The sequence below is a fragment of the Myotis daubentonii genome, chromosome 4 (genome assembly GCF_963259705.1).
Source record: "Myotis daubentonii chromosome 4, mMyoDau2.1, whole genome shotgun sequence".
Taxonomy (NCBI): domain Eukaryota; kingdom Metazoa; phylum Chordata; class Mammalia; order Chiroptera; family Vespertilionidae; genus Myotis; species Myotis daubentonii.
This window is the reverse complement of record NC_081843.1, coordinates 103142329-103166374: the sequence shown is the minus strand read 5'-3', so window position 1 is coordinate 103166374 and position 24046 is coordinate 103142329. Positions and strand designations below refer to the sequence as shown.

The following is a 24046-nucleotide window of genomic DNA, read 5'->3' as shown; positions in this document are numbered from 1 at the left end:
TTAGATATAATATATACACATTTCAACACACAAAGTATTGCATCCACTTTACTGTCGTGGAAGCTCAATTCTACCTTAAATGTATGTAAACACCACTAAACTGTAAATCCAATTTTAAAGTTAGAATTGCAAAACTTCACTTAAAAAAATCAAAAAAGACAACCACACCCTTCATCCCAGAGGATAGTTGGGCATGTGTATGTACTAGCAATGGGAATTAAAATACGATTTTCACTGATGATGAGACCTTTAGAAGAGAAAAGACGATATAACAATTTTTCAATAGATTTGGAGAAGATTGGGCTCCAAAACTGTCCTGGATCACAGCATGAGCTCTTGGCAGGAACAGTTCCTGTTGGTGTCTTTATTTTCAGCTCTTTGAAGGGCTACTTTGTCATCCCCACCCCTCCAAAATGGGGGACCAGGTATGTGAAATTGACAAGTAGAATATTGCCAGCAGATGCCCTGACAGAATAGCCTCTGACAGGCAGAGTTTTGTGAACATAAAATGTCATTCCTTTCTTGCTTCCTATTATGGGAACTTCATCAAGAGAAAAATGAAAAACATTACTTCCAATTTCTATGAATGCCGTATGTAGCTTACACCTCAGATTTAAAACATGCAGGAATTGTGTTTTAATGAGACAGGAGCAATACACCTAACTCAATAAAGCTCTGTCATATTAAATATTTCATCTGCATGATAGTTTATGTGTAAGTTTCAGAGGGATCAGGTTTAGAATATACTACAGTAGTGGTTTTTATATTATAGTAGAGGCTCAGTGCACGAAATTCGTGCACGGGAGGGGGTGTCCCCCAGCCCAGTCTGCACCCTCTCCAATCCAGGACCCATCGGGGAGTGAAGAGAGGGTTAAGTGGTGACAGGACTGTGAGAAAGTAAAAACAAGGACAGAAGACTTCTTTCCATGAGTTAAAAAGCCTGAACAATTTTTAAATACCCCAAAACAGGACATGCTTTAAAATACCATCTTTGAAGAAATCCACTCTAAACCAAAACAAACTGGTAGCGTGATTTAGTACTATCAGCTATGTATGCTGATTAAAACATCTGAGGATTTGTTGAGCTTTCCTAAGCTGCGTTTGTGCCGGGAGCCGGTCCATCCTTGCTGTTTCAAGGGACCTGGCATATATAGCATACAGTTCTTAATATGTTTCCTCACCTTCTTGGTGCTGTGTTTTAACCAAGGTCACCTCTCCGAGAAAGGTTGAATCCCCAGGTAGGGATTTTCCCCTGAAGTTAGGGAGGGAATAAAACCCCTCAACTAAGTGCCAGGCGGGTAATTAATCACTTTAACTATGAACAATCATGCTTAAGCTACATAATCTTTACTCCCTGGAATGGAGATAAGAAACGCCCTAACCTTTGTAATAGAGATTGATAGGATTGAATCAACTGGTATAAATACAGATGTAACAAGACAGCAAGACTCAGAACTTAGAAGACAGAATTCAGAAGACAGAACCTACACGGAGCCTGGAGACAGAAGAACTTCGCTGGAGAGAACATGGCAAAAGATCCTGGACTGAACCTGACTATAGAACATGGCAAGAGAACCTGACTAGAACCTGGTGACTGGACCTGGCTGGAGAACCTGGACAGAACCTGGCTGGAGATCCTAAGCAGAACCTCTCTGGAGATCCAGACCAGAACTTGGCTGGAGATCCTGGCTGGAGATCCTGGCTAGGCTGCTGATCAACTGAACGCTGTCTCCATGTCATTCCTTCTTCGCCGACTCCGTCCACACCTTTGGGGACCCCTGGACCTGCTGGGGTTGGACCCCGGCACGTTTGCATAGGGCATTAAACTTGCACTTGTATACGAGCAAAGACATTTACTCTCACAACTTGGAAACAATAAATCAGCAACTCCACAATGTAAACAGTCTTGCTTAGGTTTCAGATGAAATGTCCTGTAATATGATGCAATTAAAATGAATCTACATCCCCACCTAAGTTTTGTGCCCTTGAACTTACTCCCTGGGATAAATGTGCTTGAACACTACTATCATTGCTTCCTAAATTTTACTTCTCCTTTGAAATTGTCTTCAGAAAGTGCCACTTTCTAAAATAATTCCCAAGGTAGAAAATCCTGATACCGTGAGAAACATTTGATTTCAGAAATAGCCAAGTAAAATCATCAAGTACCTTGTCTAGCAATTCCCTTGAGGAGGGCTGGTTTTGGTAAAAACACGAAACAAAGTAAAAAGGAGGCTCCGTACACAGTTCACAGACTGTCCCTGGAGTCACCACTGCTGGGATGAGGAAAGGCTGGGGTTACCAGGCAGTGGCATCCTGCTAACACTGAACGTGCCCAGAGCAAAGTAAACTTGAACAACTGAAAAAACAAAGCACTTGGAAGGAATACCTTTCTCTGGTGAGAACATCTCATTTCAAAGAACCAGGAGAGCTATGATTTTGGAGAAAATAAGGGAGACTATCCCAAATGCTTTCTCTTTGCACGACTGTCCCGAAAGTATGAAAGAGGTGGAGAGTGTGGGTGAGAGAGACCTTGCAAACCGCACTGTCCCTGTCAGTGGAGCTGGACAAAGGTGGCAGTGGGTCCATTTCCCAGGAAACAGAGTGCCGTAGGCTTTTGCATCCTGGGTGGTTTGCCTTCTTGCTGGCCTCCCTTTAATAAAAGTATGATTAGGAAAATTATGAATGAGTATTCTGAAAGTATTTTATATGGTCACTAATAGGGTCTGCCAGGGGAAAGAACATTTAGAAGAAAAAAATAAAACTTTATCTCTGAGAATACATAAGGAGGGGTTTCTTGATGGCAGCTCTTTCTAAAAAAAAAAAAATGAGCTTTGGCAAAACTACACTGCATAAAACTTTAATATCAGCAAGATGCTCATTTAGTATGACTTCAATAGCTCAAATATTTGCTAAGAACAGGAAATGTTATAGTAGAATGCATACATGGCTCTCCCTGCCATGAGAACGTTTTCAATTATTAAAGTCAGATTAAATATATTTATGCTGGAAAGAGAAAAGGGAGGGAGAAGATTTTAAAGCAGAACAATGACAAAATATTTCCAGTAGGTAGGCACCTGAACACTTTCTCAAAAGCAAATAAACTGCCGCTTTCCCCAAGATATGCCAAGAAAAGTATACAAAGTGATATGATTTCTCCTCCGAATGCTGCATGATGTCCACTAAACATATCTCTGTGATTTTGTGTTTTCCAAGTAAACAGCTTGTATCATAATTAAGCAAACTGGAGAGATGTTACACTAGTCTTTCGGTATAACCCCCGTCATTCAACGATCAATAAGTAGGTGTTTATTAGGGATTTGCTCATCCTTTGCACTCTGTGGGTCTCTGTGTCTACCAGGCCTTGACCTTCACAACTGCCTGATGTGAGAGTTCACGATTCATAATGTTCCAAACTCAACGAACACACCAGCCTCTGGCAGAAGTGAGCACACAGCATATTTATAATTACGATATAGCATCAAGGAGAACTTATTTTATTTTATTGATTTTTTACAGGGAGGAAGGGAGAGAGATAGAGAGTTAGAAACATTGATGAGAGAGAAACATCGATCAGCTGCCTCCTGCACACTCCTACTGGGGATGTGCCCACAGCCAAGGTACATGCCCTTGACCAGAATGGAACCTGGGACCTTTCAGTCCACAGGCCGATGCTCTATCCACTGAGCCAAACCAGTTAGGGCCCAATGAGAACTTTTAAGACACAGAAGTCAGTGCAACATTAAATAGATAGGCCGGATAAAAAAAGAAATGGCAATTTTGCTTCTTGAAAGTTTATTGCTCTCCTAGAGTCTCTGCTATTGTTCAGTTTTCTTTAACAGAACTATCGCACAATTTTTAACTTCCTGCAGCAAGCAGGTGTTTCCCTAGGATTATGCCTGTGCACACACTTCTTCAGTTCTGCTGGGGAACATGAAAGTGGCTTTAAAATCTTTAGGTTCCTGTGAGACTTTCTTACATCTTGCATATTTGGTTTCCTTGAAGGACGAAATGCTTGATGAGACTACTTGATGTTTGGCCATGAGGAGAAACCAACATTTTTAGAGTGACTGCTCTATGCCAGACGTTTTACATTCAGCATTTCACGTAATCCGTAGGAAATGGTATGTGAGTAGAAGCAGACAGAGCCTGGAGGAGAGCCAACTCTCTCAACGTCTCACCACCCACAGCCTTTTGCAATATGATTATAAGGAGTAAGACTGGAGTTGGAGGAACCTGATGCGCATCTGGTGAACCCTGAGCCAGTTACTTGGGATATGGAGATTAATTTTGTAAGTTTCCGCTCTTACAGCAAGGCAATCTGATGGGAAGTAACAGGCTTACATGCGACTTGCTGTAGGGTATTATTATATGTGATATGACAGAATGAAGCTTTCAATATATACACCAGGCCATGTTGTGCCTCTGCTTAACATTCTCTACCTGCTCCTCATTTCAATCTGAGTAAAACACAAGCTCCACACAATGATCTACTCTGGGTCTCCCATCCCCTCACCATTCCTGCACCCATTGTAACAACCTTGACCTCCTTGCTGTCCTGTTAGCAAGCCAGCCCACCCCATCCAGGAGCCATGTGTTCGCTGTCCCCCAGCTTCCTCCCTCTTCTCTTTCATGTCTTCGCCCAAAGGGCACCTTTTCCACAAGGCCTCCTATGCCACACCCACCCTGCACTTTGAGTCCCACTCATCCTATTCTGCATTCATTTCCTCCTTATAGGAAAGGCTGCAAACCTTATAGGAATCACTGTCATCTAAAAAACTATGCAATTGACTTATTTACTGTGCTGATTTTCTGAGTCCCTACCACTGATTCTAGAATCGTTCTTGGAGGTCAGGGTCCTATTTTTTTACTATTTCATACCAAGCAGATACATCAGCTCATGACATACAGCAGACACACAATAAACACCTAGAGAAGGAAGGGAAGAATGGAGGGGTAACCTACAGACTGTTAGATGCTGGAGCAGGGTAGCTGAGAAGAATGCTGAGAGCAAGGAGAGGAGTAGCTATATATGGACTCCTATTACTTCCTGGAAAGGCCTTGGGGTTCTTGGGAAGAATCTTATACTCTCTCTCCTCCAGCCAAGCCCCACAAACTCATCCTAAAGCCTATGGAGAATGACTTTAAAAGATTTTAGTTAGGGAAATACAAGAGAATGAATATTTTATGACAATTTTTGTGACCCAGTTTTATTCAAACTGATACAATGGGGCAATGCAGGCTGCGCACATATTGCCAGGGCCTGGCATAGAGCCTGGTGTTGATAACCGAAATGATGATTATGTTGAATAAACTAGATTTTTAAAAATTGAAATTAGGATCATTGAACATTTGTGATATTGCTTTGAAATTGCATTCCAATTTGATTTATGAATGAGAGAAAATCACTGAGATTGAAAAATCACTTGCTTTAGAATTACACCTTCTCTTCAAGACCAAGCAATGCAATGTTTTCCTGTTGATTATTGACCTTATTAAATTGGTCGGATATCTACTGCCATAATTTGAAATTTACTAGCCCTTTTTGGGACTTTATGACTACAGGATATTCTGAAAATTAATCTAGCCTTGAAGTAATGAGCTTTAGCACCCGTCAGAATATTGAAAAGAATGAGTCACAGGACTCTGCAAAACCACTGGAATAAAGGGATTCCCAAGACAATCCTATGAAGGAGATCTTACTGGAATTTTCAAGGTATAAAGCTAACTGCTGAGTGAAAACATTGGCTTACGTGTTCAGCATTTCTCTGGCAATTTGGAAGTCACAGGTCCTATAACTCAATAAAACACACCTCTCATACTGCAGCACACTAAAGCTGAAAATAAATCTTGGTACCAATATCCATCCACCACTTAGCTGAAATAAACAGAACTCAGATAGTCACCAACAGCCTCACTCCTATGAATGGGGTGAATTAGATTTCAGTATTTAGATTAGATCCTACACACTTGCCAGATAAATGAGTAATGCCAATAACCTTTGCCTCCAACTTATCACCTTGAACATTCACATTTATAGATGCCTTCAAACTATAACCCTGATGACTTCAAATACAGAGTTCTGGTATCTTTACAACTTAGATATACTTTCTGATTAAACTTTAAAGCAGACTTTTAATGTGAAGCCCAATCTTGTCAGTTTAGAGTTTCTACCGTTTTACTCCACAGCAGTTAGTGGAAGATAGAATAGACTCTCACAAGGAGGGACACCATCAACATGGAAACAGATACATTGCCACATTGCTTGTCTGCATTTATACACCTCTTAATAGGTTCAAACTCTAGATTCATTTGATTGAAGTGAATATATATATATATATATATATATATATATATATATATATATATGTATATATGTGTGTGTATATATGTATGTGTGTGTGTATATATATATATTTATATTTATATTTATATTTATATAATAAAGTCTAGACTTTGGGTGGTGGGCACATGGTGCAATATACAGATCTTGTGACATAGATACCCACACTTAAAACCTATATGTTCATGTTGACCAATGTCACCCCAATCAATTTAATAAATAAATAAATAAATAAAACCTATGAAACACTTTCTCCTAGAATGATCAGATTTCAATTCAGTCAAGATTCTGTTCCTATTCTCACTGTTGCTGCCTTAAAATGGGGCATGACAGCTTGTCTAAATGCGATGAGCTTGAGTTTCCAAGTCTCTAAAAATGTAAATAGTAATACAGCCCTTTTGGGGAGATTAAATATGAGGATGTATGTAAAACAGATTATTTGTGGGTCCTCAATAAATGGTAACTATTACTTTTATAAGAAAGCTCTGATTTTGCAGCTAGTTACTGCATAGCTATGTGTGAACAGGTTTACAGGATACTTACAGTTTAGGTATAACAACGGTGATAAGTTGGAGGCAAAGGTTATTGGCATTACTCATTTACCTGGCAGGTGGGTAAGTTGAAGTTAACTTAGTTTGCCTTTTATATTGATATTTCCATTTTCATGATGTTCATCTATATGGAAATACAGATTTTTTAAAGCTGACTCAGTGTTTACAACTCAAATTACAGGGGTCTCAGATATTTATGAGAAAAGTAAAACTTTATGGTTTTTCTAGGTACAGTTCTAGGAACTGGTAAACATTAAGTCCATAGCTGTCATAGGTTAATTGGAGTATAAAAATGTGCCTTATTTCTGAATGTGGCTTCTTCCACTAAGAAGTATGGCTGGATATCAGGATTAAAAATGGCTGTATCTCACTTATTTCAAAAAATTAAATAACAATTTTTTATTCTCCGAACAAAGCATAAAATTATTCTTTGGGGTTACTCATATAAAGAAAAAGGGACAGGCCTATCTTCTCAGTAAATCTTTTATTTGCCACTCCCTTTTATCCACAAATTCTATAGCTCAGCATTACCACGTAAAAGTTACAAAGCAATGATGGACAAGGGTTTTTTGCTTGAAGAACACAATCATTTTTTAAATATATTGCTGGGCAATAAGTTAATAATAGAAATGCACTGAGACTTTTCAGGTTTTGTTTCATGTATATCCATGTCTCCTAAAGTAGGCCTCTCATAGTGACTGTACTATGCCATTCTAAGTCGCCCTGCCTCCTCTCTGTCAGCACACATCTATTGGGGGCCATGTGGATGGCAAGAAGCTGCTGATTAAGATGAAAATGATCCTGCCCTCAAGTAACTTTCAGTTTAGTTGGAAAGACACATGGATGGAATAATGACAATAAACTGGTGACAAAGATGTTTGGTTGTTATAGGAGCCAGTGGTGGGTCAGATAGCATATGTACCAGCCAGTAAATGCAGAAAGGGTGAAATCAATCTAGCCAGCTGAAGGGATTGCTTTTGGAGCTGTGGGTTCTTCATTCCAAGATCAAGGGATTAAAAGGGCCTTATGCTGCTGAAAATAAGTTCAAAATAGCTTAAAACAAGATACAATACATCTTCCAGGTTGATAGAATATATCTTGAATTCTAAAGTTATCAAAACAAAAATACCTATCTAGCTATATACCTATCCATCCATCTATCCATCCATCCACCCATCCATCTATGGATCTAGCACAACATTTACACTTTTTGTGAAAAAAATTCAGATTAGTAGCTACTTCTAATGTCTACTAACCTGGAGCTGGTTTGAATGGCAGCTAATGAATCTGTGCACTGAAACTATAAGAACAAGTATATACCTTAAAGGAAAAACTAAGGGTACATTTCAAAAAACTTGACAAAGTGTAACTATTCCTGAATGATCACAATTATCTTCAGAATAGTTCTACATACTTGATTATGCATTGGCATTATGTTTCTTTATATGAGTCACCCCAAAGAATAATTTTATGCTTTTTTAGGAGAATAAAAATTATTTCAGGTGCACACACAAAAGCAGAATGTATGCCATATTTATATTTCACATAGACACAGAAATAGTAAGGACACACATTCACATACCCATACAGATAAATATATAGAGTGTAAATATAGCATGAGCAACTCACAGATATTCCTAAAGAACACATGTTTACAACTCAGTGTTATTCCATAATGGTATTTTATTATTCATTTCCTTCACTCACAGCACCAGAGGCATCTTTAGGAAGTTGTGGAGCATGTCGCAGAAAGGCAGGAGGAGTCACGGTGGCTTTCTCACAGCTCTGCTCCAGGACTGTCCCCTTGAGCCCCACTGATCAACACAGCAGAGGGCCCCATTCTCACACATACCTGGCTGAAGCTCTGGCCAGCACCTCGGGCTTGTGTGCTGCGGGCAGGGAGCGATGGGGCTGTCTCACCCAGGGCCAGGGTCTGGTTGCTATGGTAGCTGGCTGGATACTGGAAGGACCCTTCAGGTTTGGAATTGAGCTGAAGTGCACTCTGGGAGAGCAGGCTGGGCCCTGCATTGAAAGTCATTTAGAGCAGTAAGTGACAGCCTCAGTGAAGCAGAAATGACATGTATTATTTATTGAGAGTAGCCTAGAATTATCACACACATGATTCCAGCCATCTATGCTTTGAATTCTGAGAACTAAAATGACCATATAATTTGACTCCAGCTCTTAAATGAGATTTTTTTTTTGAGGTTGAGAGTTCTCAAATGAGTAGTTTTTTTTTTTTCAAATGATCTCATCCTGACCTACATAGACATATTTCTTTTGAGACACATTAGTTAATCAAGTAGTTATTTTTGGATCAGACAATATCAGAAACATTTAAAAGTCCACCTATTAATACATATTAATTGCATTAATATAATTATATCTCCTACTTAATTATCAGGCTGCAAAAACCCTCAAAACCTTCCAATCAGTAACATAATTTTATGGTGACGTAATACCTCAACCCCTGAAGGGTTGACAGTGCTTAAAATATTAATAGCTCTTCCTGCAATGTAGAATTTGCTCTTTCTCAGAGGATTTCTGATGGATAGTAATCTTTGCCATCACATATGTGCACAGCAGGAGAACAAAGACAGGACACAGTGCTACAAATGGTGATGTTAACATGGCTGACAGTGCAAGTGATGGAGCAGTGGGAAGAAGTTCCTGGCTTCATCCTTAAATTATACTTTGCAAAAGAAATTATTTTATTTTCTTGCATTTCATGTAGATGGGATCCTTGCAATAGTTTGTTCATGTTCTTTTTAAGCAAAATTTCTTTAATCAAATTTCATATTTACTTAGGGAATTAAAAAAGAAGTATAGAGGAGTGGCAGTGTACTTGTCAATTTCCATTGTGTATGTTTGAAAAGGGATTGGAGTAAGCAGGGTGAGTTGGGAGGAGGAGGATTTGGCAACACAAATTTTCTCATGTTATGTTAACCATAGAGCAAGTTACTTCTTTTTGGATGGAAGGAAATTACATACACACAGACTAAGACATAATTACTATCTCATCCTTTATATCTCTCTCTCTGGCTGTTTTAGACAATAGAGCCTTTTCTAATAAGTGTGAGCAAATTTCAAGATCTTTATTTCTTTCTTTTAAAGAATAGAACGTAACTTTATATGTCAACCAAGACTGCAAATTTGATGTGGCATAAGCCTTATTTTTATGAAATAATGTGTGCTCTTTAAAAAACATTGGTTCATGTAATTTTTACCATCTAAGACCCTCCCACCCCCTCTGATACCCCAATGGACATTCTGAACAATGTAAAAATATTTTTTCATCATTGGATATTAAATAATAAGCCAATTAACTAACATGGTAAAGACTTGGTATTTTGGGATCTGTACAGTTCCTGGGGAAAAAGTCAAGGAAGAAAATAAAAACATTTCCATCCAACCCAATTTCATCATGAAGAGCATAACAAAAGTACAATTGTAATCCATTTTCTTTTAATTTAGAAAAGAGAGTCCCAAGAAAACAGCATATACCAGATGGCGAAGTTTGCAATAGCCAGCAAAAAAATCGTTTAATCCATACTGATGGTATTATAGGCCCAATCACCAGCTATATGATGTCTCTATGGGGAGTGCATATTCTGAATGTTCCATTCTGGACTCCAGGAACATACTGCCCCCACTGCTGATGTGGAAACTGCCAAAAAGGGAGACAGAGCCAACAAGTGGTCTTTGAGGCACAGGGGAGGGCAGGCTGAGGTATGGGACAGCTTCTGGAAGGGAAGGGAGACCACAGATGGAAAGGGAAAGGGGGCCGATTGATGGGGGCAGGGGTGGATGGGGACTGACTACCAAGAGGAGGAGGTATAGTAAGCATTGGGAGATGGTGATGAATTCTGCCCAAGGGTTTTCTCCTTGGTCCCTACCTTCCTGAAAGCCACAACCCAATGGGAGAGAGTAAGCTATGGTGGAAGAGCCAAAGCCCTTTAAGGCTAGTGGCCACTGACCACAGGTACCTTCCCACTAGACTTTCTTGGGCTATTTCTCTGCCCAAGCCCTGCCACGTCTCCTGCCCCAAGATAAAGCATCTCCAGGGCAGTGAAAACTGAAACAGATACAACAGTGCACAGACCTTTGGAAATGTCAATAAAATGGAATAAAATAAAATATTTACTCTCATATCAATAGTTTAACACAATCTATAAAGCAGAAGAGTTGCATGTCCTGGTTATTTGCCTTTCAAAAAAAAATCATGTGACTTTACACTGATGAACTTTATTATAGATATAGTTAGCAAGCGAAATGATTTATAAATTCTGAATAGATTCATAAAATTAGCTCCAGAAACCTACAAATGCTTTCCTTGTAGGATCTTAAGGTGACAATTGAAAATCCTTTTCAAAAGGTATTTCAGTTAAAAATATGATTTATGTGCTCCTGAAATATACATCACGAAATAATCAGATTTGTTCATCTTTTATACAATCAGCCATGTATTTGATCAATACTCAATGAAAACAAACCAAAATTCTCCATCTCATTACTTTGTTCACACATCTCCAGCATAAAACGTCAATGTACTCTGACAAAGGTAATTGAAGTAACGAGCGATATATCATAATATTACAACAGTGACATATCACCTGTCAAGGACGAAACAGTCAGAACAACAGGCAAAAATTTTAGAACGATTTTACCATCGCTCACTAGGTTTCAAATCAACGGCATTATTCATTCCAATTTAGAAAGAACAGCTACATGAGAATATGGAAAAAGCTAATATGATAGAACAAGTCATAATTACTTTATTATACAAGTAAAATTTACATATAACTAACACTTGATTAGCTTTACCAACATTACTGTTCATCGAAATAGAAAATACCAATTTTCCATAGATTTCAAAAGCATTTATTGCTTTTAGCTGTAAATCATGATTTTTTCCCTCTAAAACTTAAGGGTTTCCATCAAGTCTTGCTTTTGGGCTAGTGGTAAAATTAGGCTGCAGTCTTGAGGATGCAATGTATCTGCAAGGTGATGGGGGCAATGCAAGAACACTTAGGGTGGGAAGAGAGAAAGAGACCTAGACTTGAAACTCCAACCAGGGAAATGGAATCTTGACTTCATTGCACTTAATTGCTCCAGAAGAAACTTCAACTATGAGGAACAGGGGGTCACAATGTCCTCTGAGATAACAGAAAGCAGAGGGCACACTCGGGTATGTACACTTCCAGGACATTGACTTGGTCACAGTGATGTCTTGGACCATTCTGCACCTTGCTCCTCATGGGACAAAGCTGAACTCAATATCTACTCAAGATAACTCAGCCCAGGGGCCAGGAAGAAGAAGTGAAACCATTTTTTAATAAACTGATAAAACTCCAGAGAGCATGTGTCCTTGATCAGATCAAGACACACTAGCCCCAATTGGACAGAGGGGAGAAATTCTATGGGTGCTAAAGAATGAGGGCCATGGAATCTTCCAATGATCCTAGAAAGACACCTGGGGCAAAGCTGGAGCGAAACACTAATGTCTCATTATGCTTTCAAATATATGAAGTGACTACAGACCACATAGCAACCTGAGAGAAAAATGCCCTTGTATCTTTCCCTTATTGTTAGAGGCGTGGCGAAGTCAGCCAGCGTCCCACACTTGGTAAAATGAAGATGAAGCTTGGATCCTCATCCTCTATCTCCAAGTCCAGAAGTTGTTATCATTTAACATCAAAGTACTATTTAGGTCATATACACACATCAGCATTTTAAGGTTGAAAAATCCATCCCTACACAGAAGTCAGTTTGTTTGCAGGAGAAATCTTCACCCCTCAGATTGTGGGACTCCCCCGAGGAACCTCTCCTTAGAGAATCTGGGTGCTGACTAGGAGCTTGGAGTCCATCATCAGTGGGAAGAGACTAACCTCGGCACATGAAAAGATCGCCATGTTAATTTTCTGTGAAGTTGAGACCCACGTGCAGGTTGTAATAACACATACACTACCATGTACAGACAATTTCTTCTCATTTTCTTTTTAAATACATTTTTATTGTTGATAGTATTACAGATATCTCTCCAGTTTTGCCCCCCTGCCCCCCTTCCCAGTCCCTACCCACCTCCGAGCTCTTCACTACCCTATTGTCCATGTCTATGGCCTAGGTATATATGTATATAAGTTCTTTGGTTTAGCACTTCTCGTCCCCCGCACCCCAACCCCACATCAAGGTATGTCAGTCTGTTCCATGCAGCTGTAAAAAAGAGGGACCTCTTACCCTTTGGGACAGCATGGATGGACCTAGAAAATATTATGCTAAGTGAAATAAGCCAAACTGAGAAAGACAATTTCTTCCGAAAGGAACCAGATATTTTAGAGTGTTCATAATCATGTGTACTCATTTTGTTGAAACTTCATCTAGAATTACTAATTATTTCCTCTTTAGCCGAACACCAGTCCCAGAATACAGGAAACCTTAACTAGACTAGATTCTTTGCAATAATACAGAAAATGCTAGAGGTCTTCAGTATGGCATTCCCAAGGCACTATTTAGAATTCAGCAGTCCTGGGCTCTAGTCCACCTTCCGTTGGTGAAAGTATGGATAATGACGATGATGATGAAGATGCTGCTGCTAGTAATACCAGCTAACCTCCACCGAGCACTTCCTAAGTCCCATGGACTGCCCTGGGCACTTGACTTCTATTAACTTCTTGAATCTTCACAAGACTCCAGTAAGGAAAGCACCCTCATCCTTAGTTGCGGTGACAGACCTGGAGGTCCCACTCAGAGACCACAGAGCTGGTGGTGGGGCTTGGTGCTCACAAGGCTGTCTGGCTTCAGGGTGTCTGCTCTTAACCACACTGCGGCTTTCTGTCTGTACAAATGTAATCTCTGCAAATTTGAGCACCTAATGCGATAATAGATGTGCAAATGCTTTGAAAAATATAAGTTGCTCTATAAACATTAGTTATTATATTATTATCTAATTATCTAATTGCATAGCCACATGGTCTGAGAATAATAAAGCCTTGATTGGAATTTGTTTGTCCTAAAAACCTTATGGCAGTACTGTCCCATATATCACTTAGTGCTTTCTTTCAACACCCTGTGAGCTTTCATTTTACAAATGAGACTTTCAAGACAGAGATCATTAAAATGGCCTGCTTGATATTAAAAACAAAATCTAGTGTCAGGGCAACGAGATAAGAAAAACAAAGTTCTCTCCCTGTTCTCTCAGCCTGAAATTCCATTCTCTGTCAACCTCAAACTCATTCTTAAAGTGCTGTTTACATGTCACCTCCATGTAGCCTGCCCTGATGGCTGACTGTCCAGGGAATATTAATCCTATCCCTCTATGTTACCTTAACCCTCTGAACAGGCTAGACTGGGGATTTTAATTGTTTAGCAGAGGGATTTTGCACAGTATTACACATCTGGAAGGAGGGGGATAGGATGAGAGCAGAGATTCTGAACATTTATGGTAAAGGCAGCAGGGCTCTGTGCTTAGATACCGGAGAGACCAGCAGCAGGGCTTTGCTGTGCAGAGAAAGGAAACCTACAGTTATCTTAGTGGGGGTAGTGGCTTCATTAGGAAGGGAGAGAAAGTTGCTTACTTAAAAGACATTTTAAAGGAAAAGCTCATGAAGACATGGTGATCAAGTGGAGACAGGAAATGAAGAAGAGCCAAAAGTTACTGGACACTCTTCAGCCGACCACTGGAAGGATAATATTACTGCCAACACTCCGATGAGTCCCAGGAGTTTCCCGCACTACAAAGTGAGTTTTTCCAGAAAATTGAGCAGACAGAACTGCCCTGTGACAATCAGCCACGCACCTTCTGTTTCCACAAGTTTTAAGGTGATTTATCAAGAGTTGCTAATTCTGGTCTGCTTCAGTTGAACATCTGTCCCAGAATACAACATATATTCACTCCATGGGTATGGAAAAAGCAGAAACTCCCACTATGTGGCATTCCCAAGGGAAAGATTGGCAGGAGATTGTGTGTTGACAACTCAGTGTTTTGGGGAAGGATGGACTTGGTTTTTAAATTACTTGGAGGAGATGGTGGGAATTTACTAGTATGTAGTTAGAAAGCTACCCTGGGCTTGATTTTAATACTGGCTCTAACATAATCTGACAAATTTAATCTTTATTTAATTATTTCTTAAATAATTTCCAAGTTCAACGTTTGATTATGTGTAAATGAAATTTTAGGACAGAGATAAAACTATCAAAATGATCAGTATGGAAGCTGAAGCCACATGAATAAAACAAGGTCTCTAAAGAGGAGTTATCAATTTAATTCCAAGGGCTCATTTTACTATTAAAAGAAAAGTGTTGTTAACAAGAATGCGTAAACAGGGAGGAGATCTAGGCAATGTCTGAAATAGGTGCTCATGAGTGCTTTGTGAGCCTGCTAAATCAGGACAGTTAGAGGAATAAAAACCCTACAAATTGAGCTGGACGCTTTGAGCACTGGACACTTGACAGTGGCAGCTTCATTAAGATTTACCTTTGTCAGGAAGTTTAGAAACATTCCATAATTACTCTTAGGTTAAACTGATTCTTTCAAAATGATATCAAATCTTTAGGTAGCCCTTAAAAAATAATGCCAAGAAGATTCACAGGTATCTGTAACTGACAGAGAATTTGCGTTGATTCCCACTCTCTTGCTATTCAATCTCTGTGGAAGGTTAAGAATGATTTGGAGGTTAAGTGTTACTTTATTTTAAATGAGAGTAAATTGTTAGAGCAAGATCAAATAAAGAGAAAGGGGAAATCTCTTTATAGAAAGCATTAAGTGAGAATAAAAAGAAGAGGGGGTGGAAATTATATATATATATATATATATATATATATATATATATATATATACACAAAAGAACTGTTATAAATTACAAAATCAATAAGAAAAACTACCAATTCTTTGTATGATTATCAAATTGATTTTAATCAAGCTCAAAGCACTTTAGTCATACCTAACTACAAGTTAACTCTATAGAGTAGAAATATTGACTTTTGCTTAAATTGCCCTATTAATAAGTTTCATTTATAGCAGCAGTTTCTTCTTTACGGGCTTTGGATGAACTTGTAAATTTACAAACTTAACTTGGAATAAGAAGTCACTAGCCGTGATAAACTGGTTCCTTCCCCCCAGTCTTCATTAGTAACCCCAAAACCTCATAGTGCAAGCTCTGCCGAGGAATCCCCTGAAAACAGTGGTTGAACCAGCTACCATTCCTAAAATTAACTGAGGGGAAAACTTGTTATGCCAGGAAACGTAGAGTGATGTGGTTGTTCTATGGGCAGGTGTGTTTTTAAACTTCATTTCAAAGTCTATCCCCAGAAGATCGATTCCATGTGGTCAAGTGCTTTCCATGTTTAATGCTTTATGTGAAAATTAAAGCTGTAATGGTCTCAGGAATAGAGAGGTACTCACTTAGCTTTTAAAACTGATGTAGATTCAACCAATGTTACTGGCTTAATTAATTTGCTTTTTCAAGTTTTACCATGTATGGAAAATTGAGCATTGGTAAAGTGTCCACACTATGCAATAACTTACTTAGGTCTTTACTTCTGTGCACAGCGGAGGGACAGGAGCAAAAACTAAAGTTCAAGTGTACAACTTTAAATAAAATTGTATAGTTCAAGAATGTTTTTTGTGCATTGGAGTTGACATGACATATATGACCTGTATAATCATAGAATGGTATTTTTATAGTTTGCTCCATTCTCTAAGTATTTCCTTATAAAAGTTTATATTCAGATTATTTACCATTTAAAAAAATAAATGTAGCACAAAGTCAGAAAACATTATATATATTCCTTTATAAATTAATTGTTCAAGGTAATGGGTTCATATTTCTTGTTATTAATAATTATGAAAAGAATTGAAAATACAAATAAATTTAGAAGAAAACTAAATTTAAAGGCTCCACCCTGATGACACTATACTTTATTTGTGGACTTACACCAGCATCAAAACCAGCTTTGGATCTGCTGGAAATCTCTTCCTTAGATACCCGCATGGCCTGCTTGTGCAATTTACTCAGGCCCCTGATCAAACACCTTCTCACAGTGGAAGACTTCCTGGCCCTTTGATCATTCTCTCAAAACTAGAGAGGCTCTCAAACTTTCCGGTCTCATGAACTTTCACTCTTGAGAGTCACTGAGGACCCCAGAGAACTTTTATTTCTATGGGTGATAAAGAATGCTACTTAGTGTATAAAAACTGGAAAAAATTTAAAACAAGAGGATACATCAAACACCCTCCATGAGCCCTCGGAACAATGATGCTTTTATTCCCTGTGGCTCTCTCATCCTGTGAGACCCTTGTTCTCACCTAACTCTCTCTGTGTGGGGGTGAGCATGGATACGGCAAATAACATTGGAGGATTATTGTGAAAACTGGTGCCTTTCCAGAGCCCATGAGAGGGTCTCAGGGACCCCCAGGATTTCCAAGTACCCAGTACCGGCTCTGACATTGCTTGCAGTGATTACCCACCTGAAATTACAGTATTTAGATGGCTTGATTTCAGAATTTCCTGACTAGAGTATAAAGATCACAAGACAGAGACTCTGTGCCACTGTGAATAAGTGTTTAAAACACATATGTAAAAAAAATGAGTGACTGTAACACCTACCTGGGCCTATAGTGACAAAATAAAACCTCAGTATATTAAGATTTGCTAACATCAGTTGCTGTGGAAGTGACTTATTATTTGATCAGAGGCAGTTTTAGTGGTTTAACTTCGAGGGATCCCACAACACATCTCCATAAGGTGTTACCAGGAGACCTCGCCTTCCGCTGTCCTTGGGGGAAAGTCTGCTTATTCTGATTTTCTAATTAGGGCTTTCAGCCTCTACTTTTTCTCATGCTCATACCAGTTCTGATACTGTCCTCGCTTTCGCCAGCTTGCACCTGGTGCTCATATTAAAGTTGTGGGCATCTTTGGTGCCTTGACAATTCAAAACCCAATTATATTTTCATTAGAAATTTCCACCAGGTGCTAACTTTTTACTTGATCCCAGAAGACCCGACAGTAATGTTTTTCATGAGAACTCTACATTGTTCTCTCTTGCTTAAGGAGCATTTGGTAGTTTATGTCTTTGCTTATTCCTCGATTCCTAGGTTTGCTTCTGAGCTGGTGACCTCTTTGGAGAAGGTATAACATCCTTCTTAAAAACCTATGTGTTAGAAGAATATAACAGAAAAATAAATTGAACATTAGCTTAAAAAAATAGGTAGTGACAATATCTGGGAAGAAATATAATTATAGCTCCCTGGAGACAGAATGGCACCCTGTGTAACACCTGGGTTTTTCCTTGACTTTTGATCACACCTTCCTTTTCTGCCACTGCTGGCTTCCCATGGGCTCTAGAACACGAAAGGTAGTGGCGGAAGTAGGTGTGAGCGAATTTGGTATCTAAAGACTTGGAACAATAACAATCTTCTGGAAAGGAGACTGTCTCATTGGTATTTCAAAACTTGGACCAAAAGGCATATGATGATGTGATTTCACGGGGAATGAACAATCTGAGGATAAACTCAACTAATTTGAATAAATGCTTCCAGGAAATGACTCAGGGTCTCCAGAGTCCCAGTGACAGTCCTCAACTATTGGTAAGTGAGGCAGCATTAGGACTTGAATCCAAGTCTCTTGGCTCCAAGGGGAGGATAGGCCACCTGTGCCCCCACCTAGAGGCTCTCCACCCTGTCAGGTCTAACTAAGCACTTAGCTGCCACCACAATAGAAAGTCAAGCAAGTCAGTAAGTCCTCTTTCCCTGAGCATGACATTAGTAATGTGAGTCACATAATCAATATATTTCTCCTTTTGATTTGCTTAATTATTATAAAAACCCTACCCTTCTAAACCACTTCAGCATCCTTTGGTGCCAGGCTTCCTTGGAAGTATGCAAATATTCACCTCATAAGGATGTCTCTTTATTATTATTGCATAAGAATATATGGAATTATATTTTAAAGCATTTTAATAACATGATCTCCCAACAAATCTCTTACCACACAGAATTAAGTATATTCACAGTAACTAAATGAAAATGATCGACTATAAATCAAGAGTACATGATATATTCATTTTGTCAAACTACATATGATTGTTTTATTTGGATTTCACCTGGTCAGGATGGTACCTTCTATAACTGTTTCTTGATTTTTTTGAATATATTCTGATTTGAAAACTCAGAATAAGATAACATTCCATTCTTTGCCATAACACTCAGAATATATTAAGCTCCTAAAATTTCCTTGCCACTGGATGCTGGTATTTTTTAGGATATAGTGGAACTTTAATTTGCTACAGACAGAAATAATTACTATTTCAAAATATAATATTTAAAGCAAGTAACAATTTCTATAAACATATAAGTCCTTTTTTCCCCCAAGTTGTCCATTCAATTTCTGATTTTGACTGACATATTTTTGTTACTTTTTGGCTGGTATAATCACCCCTTTCTCTGAGTTTATTTCTCCAAGGATGCATGGATTAAATAGGGTAGCTTGTCCATAGCAGTTTGGGTCAAGCTGTACATTATGTGAGATGCTAATGGCCCTGAGCTTCTGTCAGTAACACTTTTTTCCCCCCAGAAAACCAACAGCAATTCTCCTAGTGACTCTGTGACATATATTTGCTGGAACTGAAATGACACAGCTGGCAGTCACAACATAGTGGCGGTGGCTAAGGTTGTATACATGATTTGCATACTGTTTAGGATAGATGGCACTTTAAAAAAAAAAAGCCACGTGTTGAGAAACACTGGTAACTGTATGATACTCTAGTTGGTACAGTAGAGCAGTTATTGCTAGTCTGAGGGTCAAGAAGATGGGTTGACTAAAACTCAACTTTTATTTTAATCAGACCTTGGAAAGAAATATAGAAAAAGCTTTTAAACACAACAAATTAAGTGCTATGCACTTCGGAGTTGAGATTGGTTGCCACTTAGAACTGTTCCAAGCTGCTTTTAGACTGTATTTAGTGTTGTCTTTTTTGAGTTAGGACTAAGAGGCTGGCTCTCAAGGGCAGTGTGCCAGGTCCAATTTCGCATTAGCTATTTCATATCTGTTCTAGCTAATGAGTCCACTGATTGAATAATCACAAAATCAAGGGTCTAGCAGAATCCGATGGGCTCATAATAACTAGATGAAATGTGCCATAGAGCCACCACATGTCTATGTGTTGAATTTATATATCAAGAATATAAACATGGTATCTTCTAGCCTTTAGCAGAAGGTTCTGCTGCCTATTCTCTTTGCTCCCCATATTCACTCTCTGCCCTTTACCCCATATACACTGTATCATGAGAGTGCCTTCTGTTTGTTTTCTGATAGGATTTGGCTACTGGGAGGCACAAGAAGGGCAGGAGAAGGCGAGAGGAGAGAGAGGTCCTGTTTATTCCTCTGCTCCTGCAATGCCTCGACTCTGCTGGTACTATTCCCTACCCTTTCTTCAGGACTGAGGGTGGCAAGGGCTCTGTCTGTTGCTGTTTCCTGTGAACCTCAGCAGCCATCGTTTATTCCCTTAATCTTTGTAAATAGTACCTCAAATTCCCTTCAGTTCAACTCTTTTGAGAATAATCTGTTTCCATTCTGAACCCTGATACAGATACAAACAAAACATGGGATTTAATTTGATAAATACTTAAAATTAGCAACAGTTAATACCCAAAATATTAGTTATCCACTCAATACTTTAAAATTAATTTTCTAAATTTTACCCAATTAATTATTCTCAAAATGACTCTGAAAATGTTAAGAACAACAATATTTAACATTTCACTGTGGTTCAGATCCTTTGGCATAAAACTTTTAGGTGGCACTTCCACCACCTGTTTCTTTCTTTGGCTGTTATTGTATTTGCCTTATTTCTTTCCTATCTTCAAACAAGGAACTGTAGGCTTATAAAAAAAAACAATCAACTAAAATCCTAGGAGTTTTCAGACAGCTAATTCAGCACAGAATAACTAAACTTTCTGAAAAACAAAAATTGAGCAGTTACCAAATTTGTTTCAGTAGATCCAAAAGCCTGGCCTTTAATTTTAATATACTTATATTTTTGCTTATTTTTAATTATTTAATTTTACTGAATTATTATTAAAAATGTGATCTTTTCATGCTTTTTAAAATTGATTTCAGAGAGGAAGGGAGAAGGAGAGAGAGATAGAAACATCAGCGATGAGAGAGAATCATTGATTGGCTGCCTCATCCATGCCCCCCTACTGGGGATTGAGCCCGCAACCCCAGCAGGTGCCCTTGATGGATATAGAACCTGAGACTTTTCAGTCTGCAGGCTGACGCTCTATCCACTGACTAAACTGGCTAGGGCTATACTTTTTCTTTAAATTTTTTTTAATTGTTTTATTGCTTAAAGTATTACAAAGGGTATTACATATGTCTCCTTAGGGCTATACTTTTTAATGTTTAGGATTGTCTTTACCATGTGGTAGCAGATCAATATTTATAATTATTCCTTGGACATATATAACAAATGTATATTACCATTCAGAAAATATAAGTTAATTTATTATTTGTTTCGAATTTCTATGGCTTTTCCCTCTAGTATTCAGTCTAATTGATAAACAGGCATTGACATATTCATAATATTTTTCAACTTTATCATTTTTAATATTGTTTGTTCACTACAAACTTGAATTTTTATTCTTTTCAAAGAAGAATCCACTGTGCTTACATGTAGAGCTATATTGGTAGAGTTGATTTATCTCATTTTAATTTTACTCTTTCTTATTTTTATATACTTTCCATGTATTAAAACTTATCCCCTCTTTTAACCTCATAATCAAATATGTTTATTATCGTGTCAAAAAGTGAGATATCCAATATAACCCCCCACCCAAAATACACTGTTTTATCTCTGCTTTCCTCCTCTCTAATAAAGGGGGAGTTGAGTACATCAAATATTAGTAAAATATATTTTAAGTACAACTGCCCCTACAAAGGAAATATATTTATTGACTCAGAGAGAAGAGGTAACAATCCTATATTTTATCCCTGACTGGTTTGGCTCAGTGGATAGAGCGTCAGCCTGTGGACTGAAGGGTCCCGGGTTCGATTCCGGTCAGGGGCATGTACCTTGGTTGTGGGCGCATCCCCGGTGGGGGGTGTGCAGGAGGAAGCTAATCAATGTCTCTCTCTCTCATTGGTGTTTTTAACTGTCTGTCCCTCTCCCTTCCTCTCTGTAAAAAAAATCAATAAAATACATTAAAAAAAACCCAATCATATACTTTAAAATACAAAATAGAGAGAACAAGGATATTACAAATCATGCATCTTACTTTAGAAGCTTTATTGAGGGGATGGATTTAAATAAATCTGGGTATTCATGATGATACTGCCCTAAGAGTAGTGGTATTAGAAAGATTACAGAGAAAATAAACTAATATGTAAGTTAAATGGTTCAAGATCACTATACTATTTATTCTTATATCTTCTTTTTCTATGGCAAACCTTGATGAATATTCAAGGAAATTTTATTTTTATAAATTAAGAATAAAATGCTCCACTGATTTTTAATGTAGAAATTATCAAGATAATGCAAGTTTTAATGATTTAATTTTTAGCTTTTTATGGGATTTTATTGAAATAAGTTAAGATAATTTTATGATTTATTAATGTGAGGCTCATTTCAATTCAGCACTTTTATTTTACATCTCAAGCACTCTGGTTGAAAAATATGTAATTAAGTGGAGGTAAAGAAATCTTTAAATACTCTATTGAGATTAATACAGCAATATAAAATTGCTAAATATAGAAATGTAAAAAAGTGTATTACCCTTAAATAGTAGTGCATATATTACATCCGTTTTTCCTATTTTGTTATATAATTGCTGTATGGTTTAAAATCTCTACCAACAATAATCTGTAGGAGTAAAGCATTGTCAATTAATTTTAAAGCAGGCACTGAGTTGATTAAACACATATATGATGTGTTCATACGATGTGCTGGTCTAGAGGCTAAAATGGTTATCAGAGAATTGGTGAGAATCACCATTACATCAGTAATTGGTGAAAATAATCATTATATCAGTAATTGGTGGAAAATTTAGATGCCAATTACTGATTTAAGAGCATTTGCAATCTAATGTGGGTTGGGGAGGGGTAATGTGGGAAGGAAGTAGATGAGAGTGAAGCGAAATACATAAAATAAGTATAAACATATCTAGAAGTCTTATTTGATATGTCTCATAATATTAATTATATTAGAAAATAATGGCAGAATACTCTTTTAATTGTCTTCGAGTATAACTGTCACTTGACTTACTTTCACTTGTGGAATAATCCTGTGGGTCAAGTATTCCTGATTCCTGCAGCGATCTAATACAGGAGTCCACCAGCTCCAGACCTGTTGTGAGTTCATCTTCGATATCTTTTTGACCATCTGAAATTGCAGTATTTTAAAGTCATAAACAAGAGATGATATTAAAGCTTAAGGCAATCACTTAAAAACCAAAAGTACCCTAAATTAACATATGACCTCTATGAAATTCTCACTCAGTATCATAGTGTAATCTTCTGTCAATCAGTGCTAAAAGCTAAAGCACCCTCCACCCTCAATTCCATGTGTCCATGAAGAACAGAAAGTCACTAGGGAACTGTGAGAACTTAGATACCATGAAATTGTGAGCTATCACAACTTCATTTAATTTTAGTGTTATGGTGTTTGTCATGTTCACTTTCATAAGTCTCTTTCTGAAGTTCACAAGGAAATTAATCAATAGAGATACATGTAGTAAATGTTCATCAAGAAGGCACACTTGGCCTGGCCGACCTGGCTCAGTGGTTGAGCATCAACCTATGAACCAGGAGGTCATGGTTCAATGCTCAGTCGAGCCATCTGCCCGGGTTGTAGGCTCAGTCCGCAGTGTGGGGCATGCAGGAGGCAGCCAATCAATGATCCTCTCTCATCACTGATTTTTTTTTTCCTCTCTCCCTCTTCCTTCCTCTCTGAAATCAATAAATCAATAAAAACATACTTTTTTTTTTAAAAAAAAAGAAGGCTTACTTTACCTTGTGACTGCCAGTGAAACTGCTCTTCTGCTGAACTGTAAGAAAGAGAACACAGAGGTTTAATGCATGGATTAGAAACAAGAGGACCCTACACCACAAGACACAAAGGCATTAGGGTCGTAATGGTGGCTGCCTGGCACTTCCTTTAATTT

At 38.1% G+C, this 24046-nt stretch overlaps 1 protein-coding gene across 5 annotated transcripts in view; it reads right to left on the bottom strand.

Annotated features, from left to right (window-relative positions):
* The window catches only part of CTNND2 (catenin delta 2), a 782618-nt gene that overhangs the window by 331035 nt on the left and 427537 nt on the right, over positions 1–24046 (bottom strand). For all 5 annotated transcript variants that reach the window (XM_059694779.1, XM_059694782.1, XM_059694778.1 and 2 more), the window contains exons 4-6: positions 23895–23929; positions 23149–23265; positions 8744–8913 (exon numbers count right to left, since the gene is read on the bottom strand). In XM_059694779.1, coding sequence (XP_059550762.1) covers positions 8744–8913; positions 23149–23265; positions 23895–23929 — 322 coding nt within the window. The remainder of the gene's footprint in view (positions 1–8743; positions 8914–23148; positions 23266–23894; positions 23930–24046) is intronic.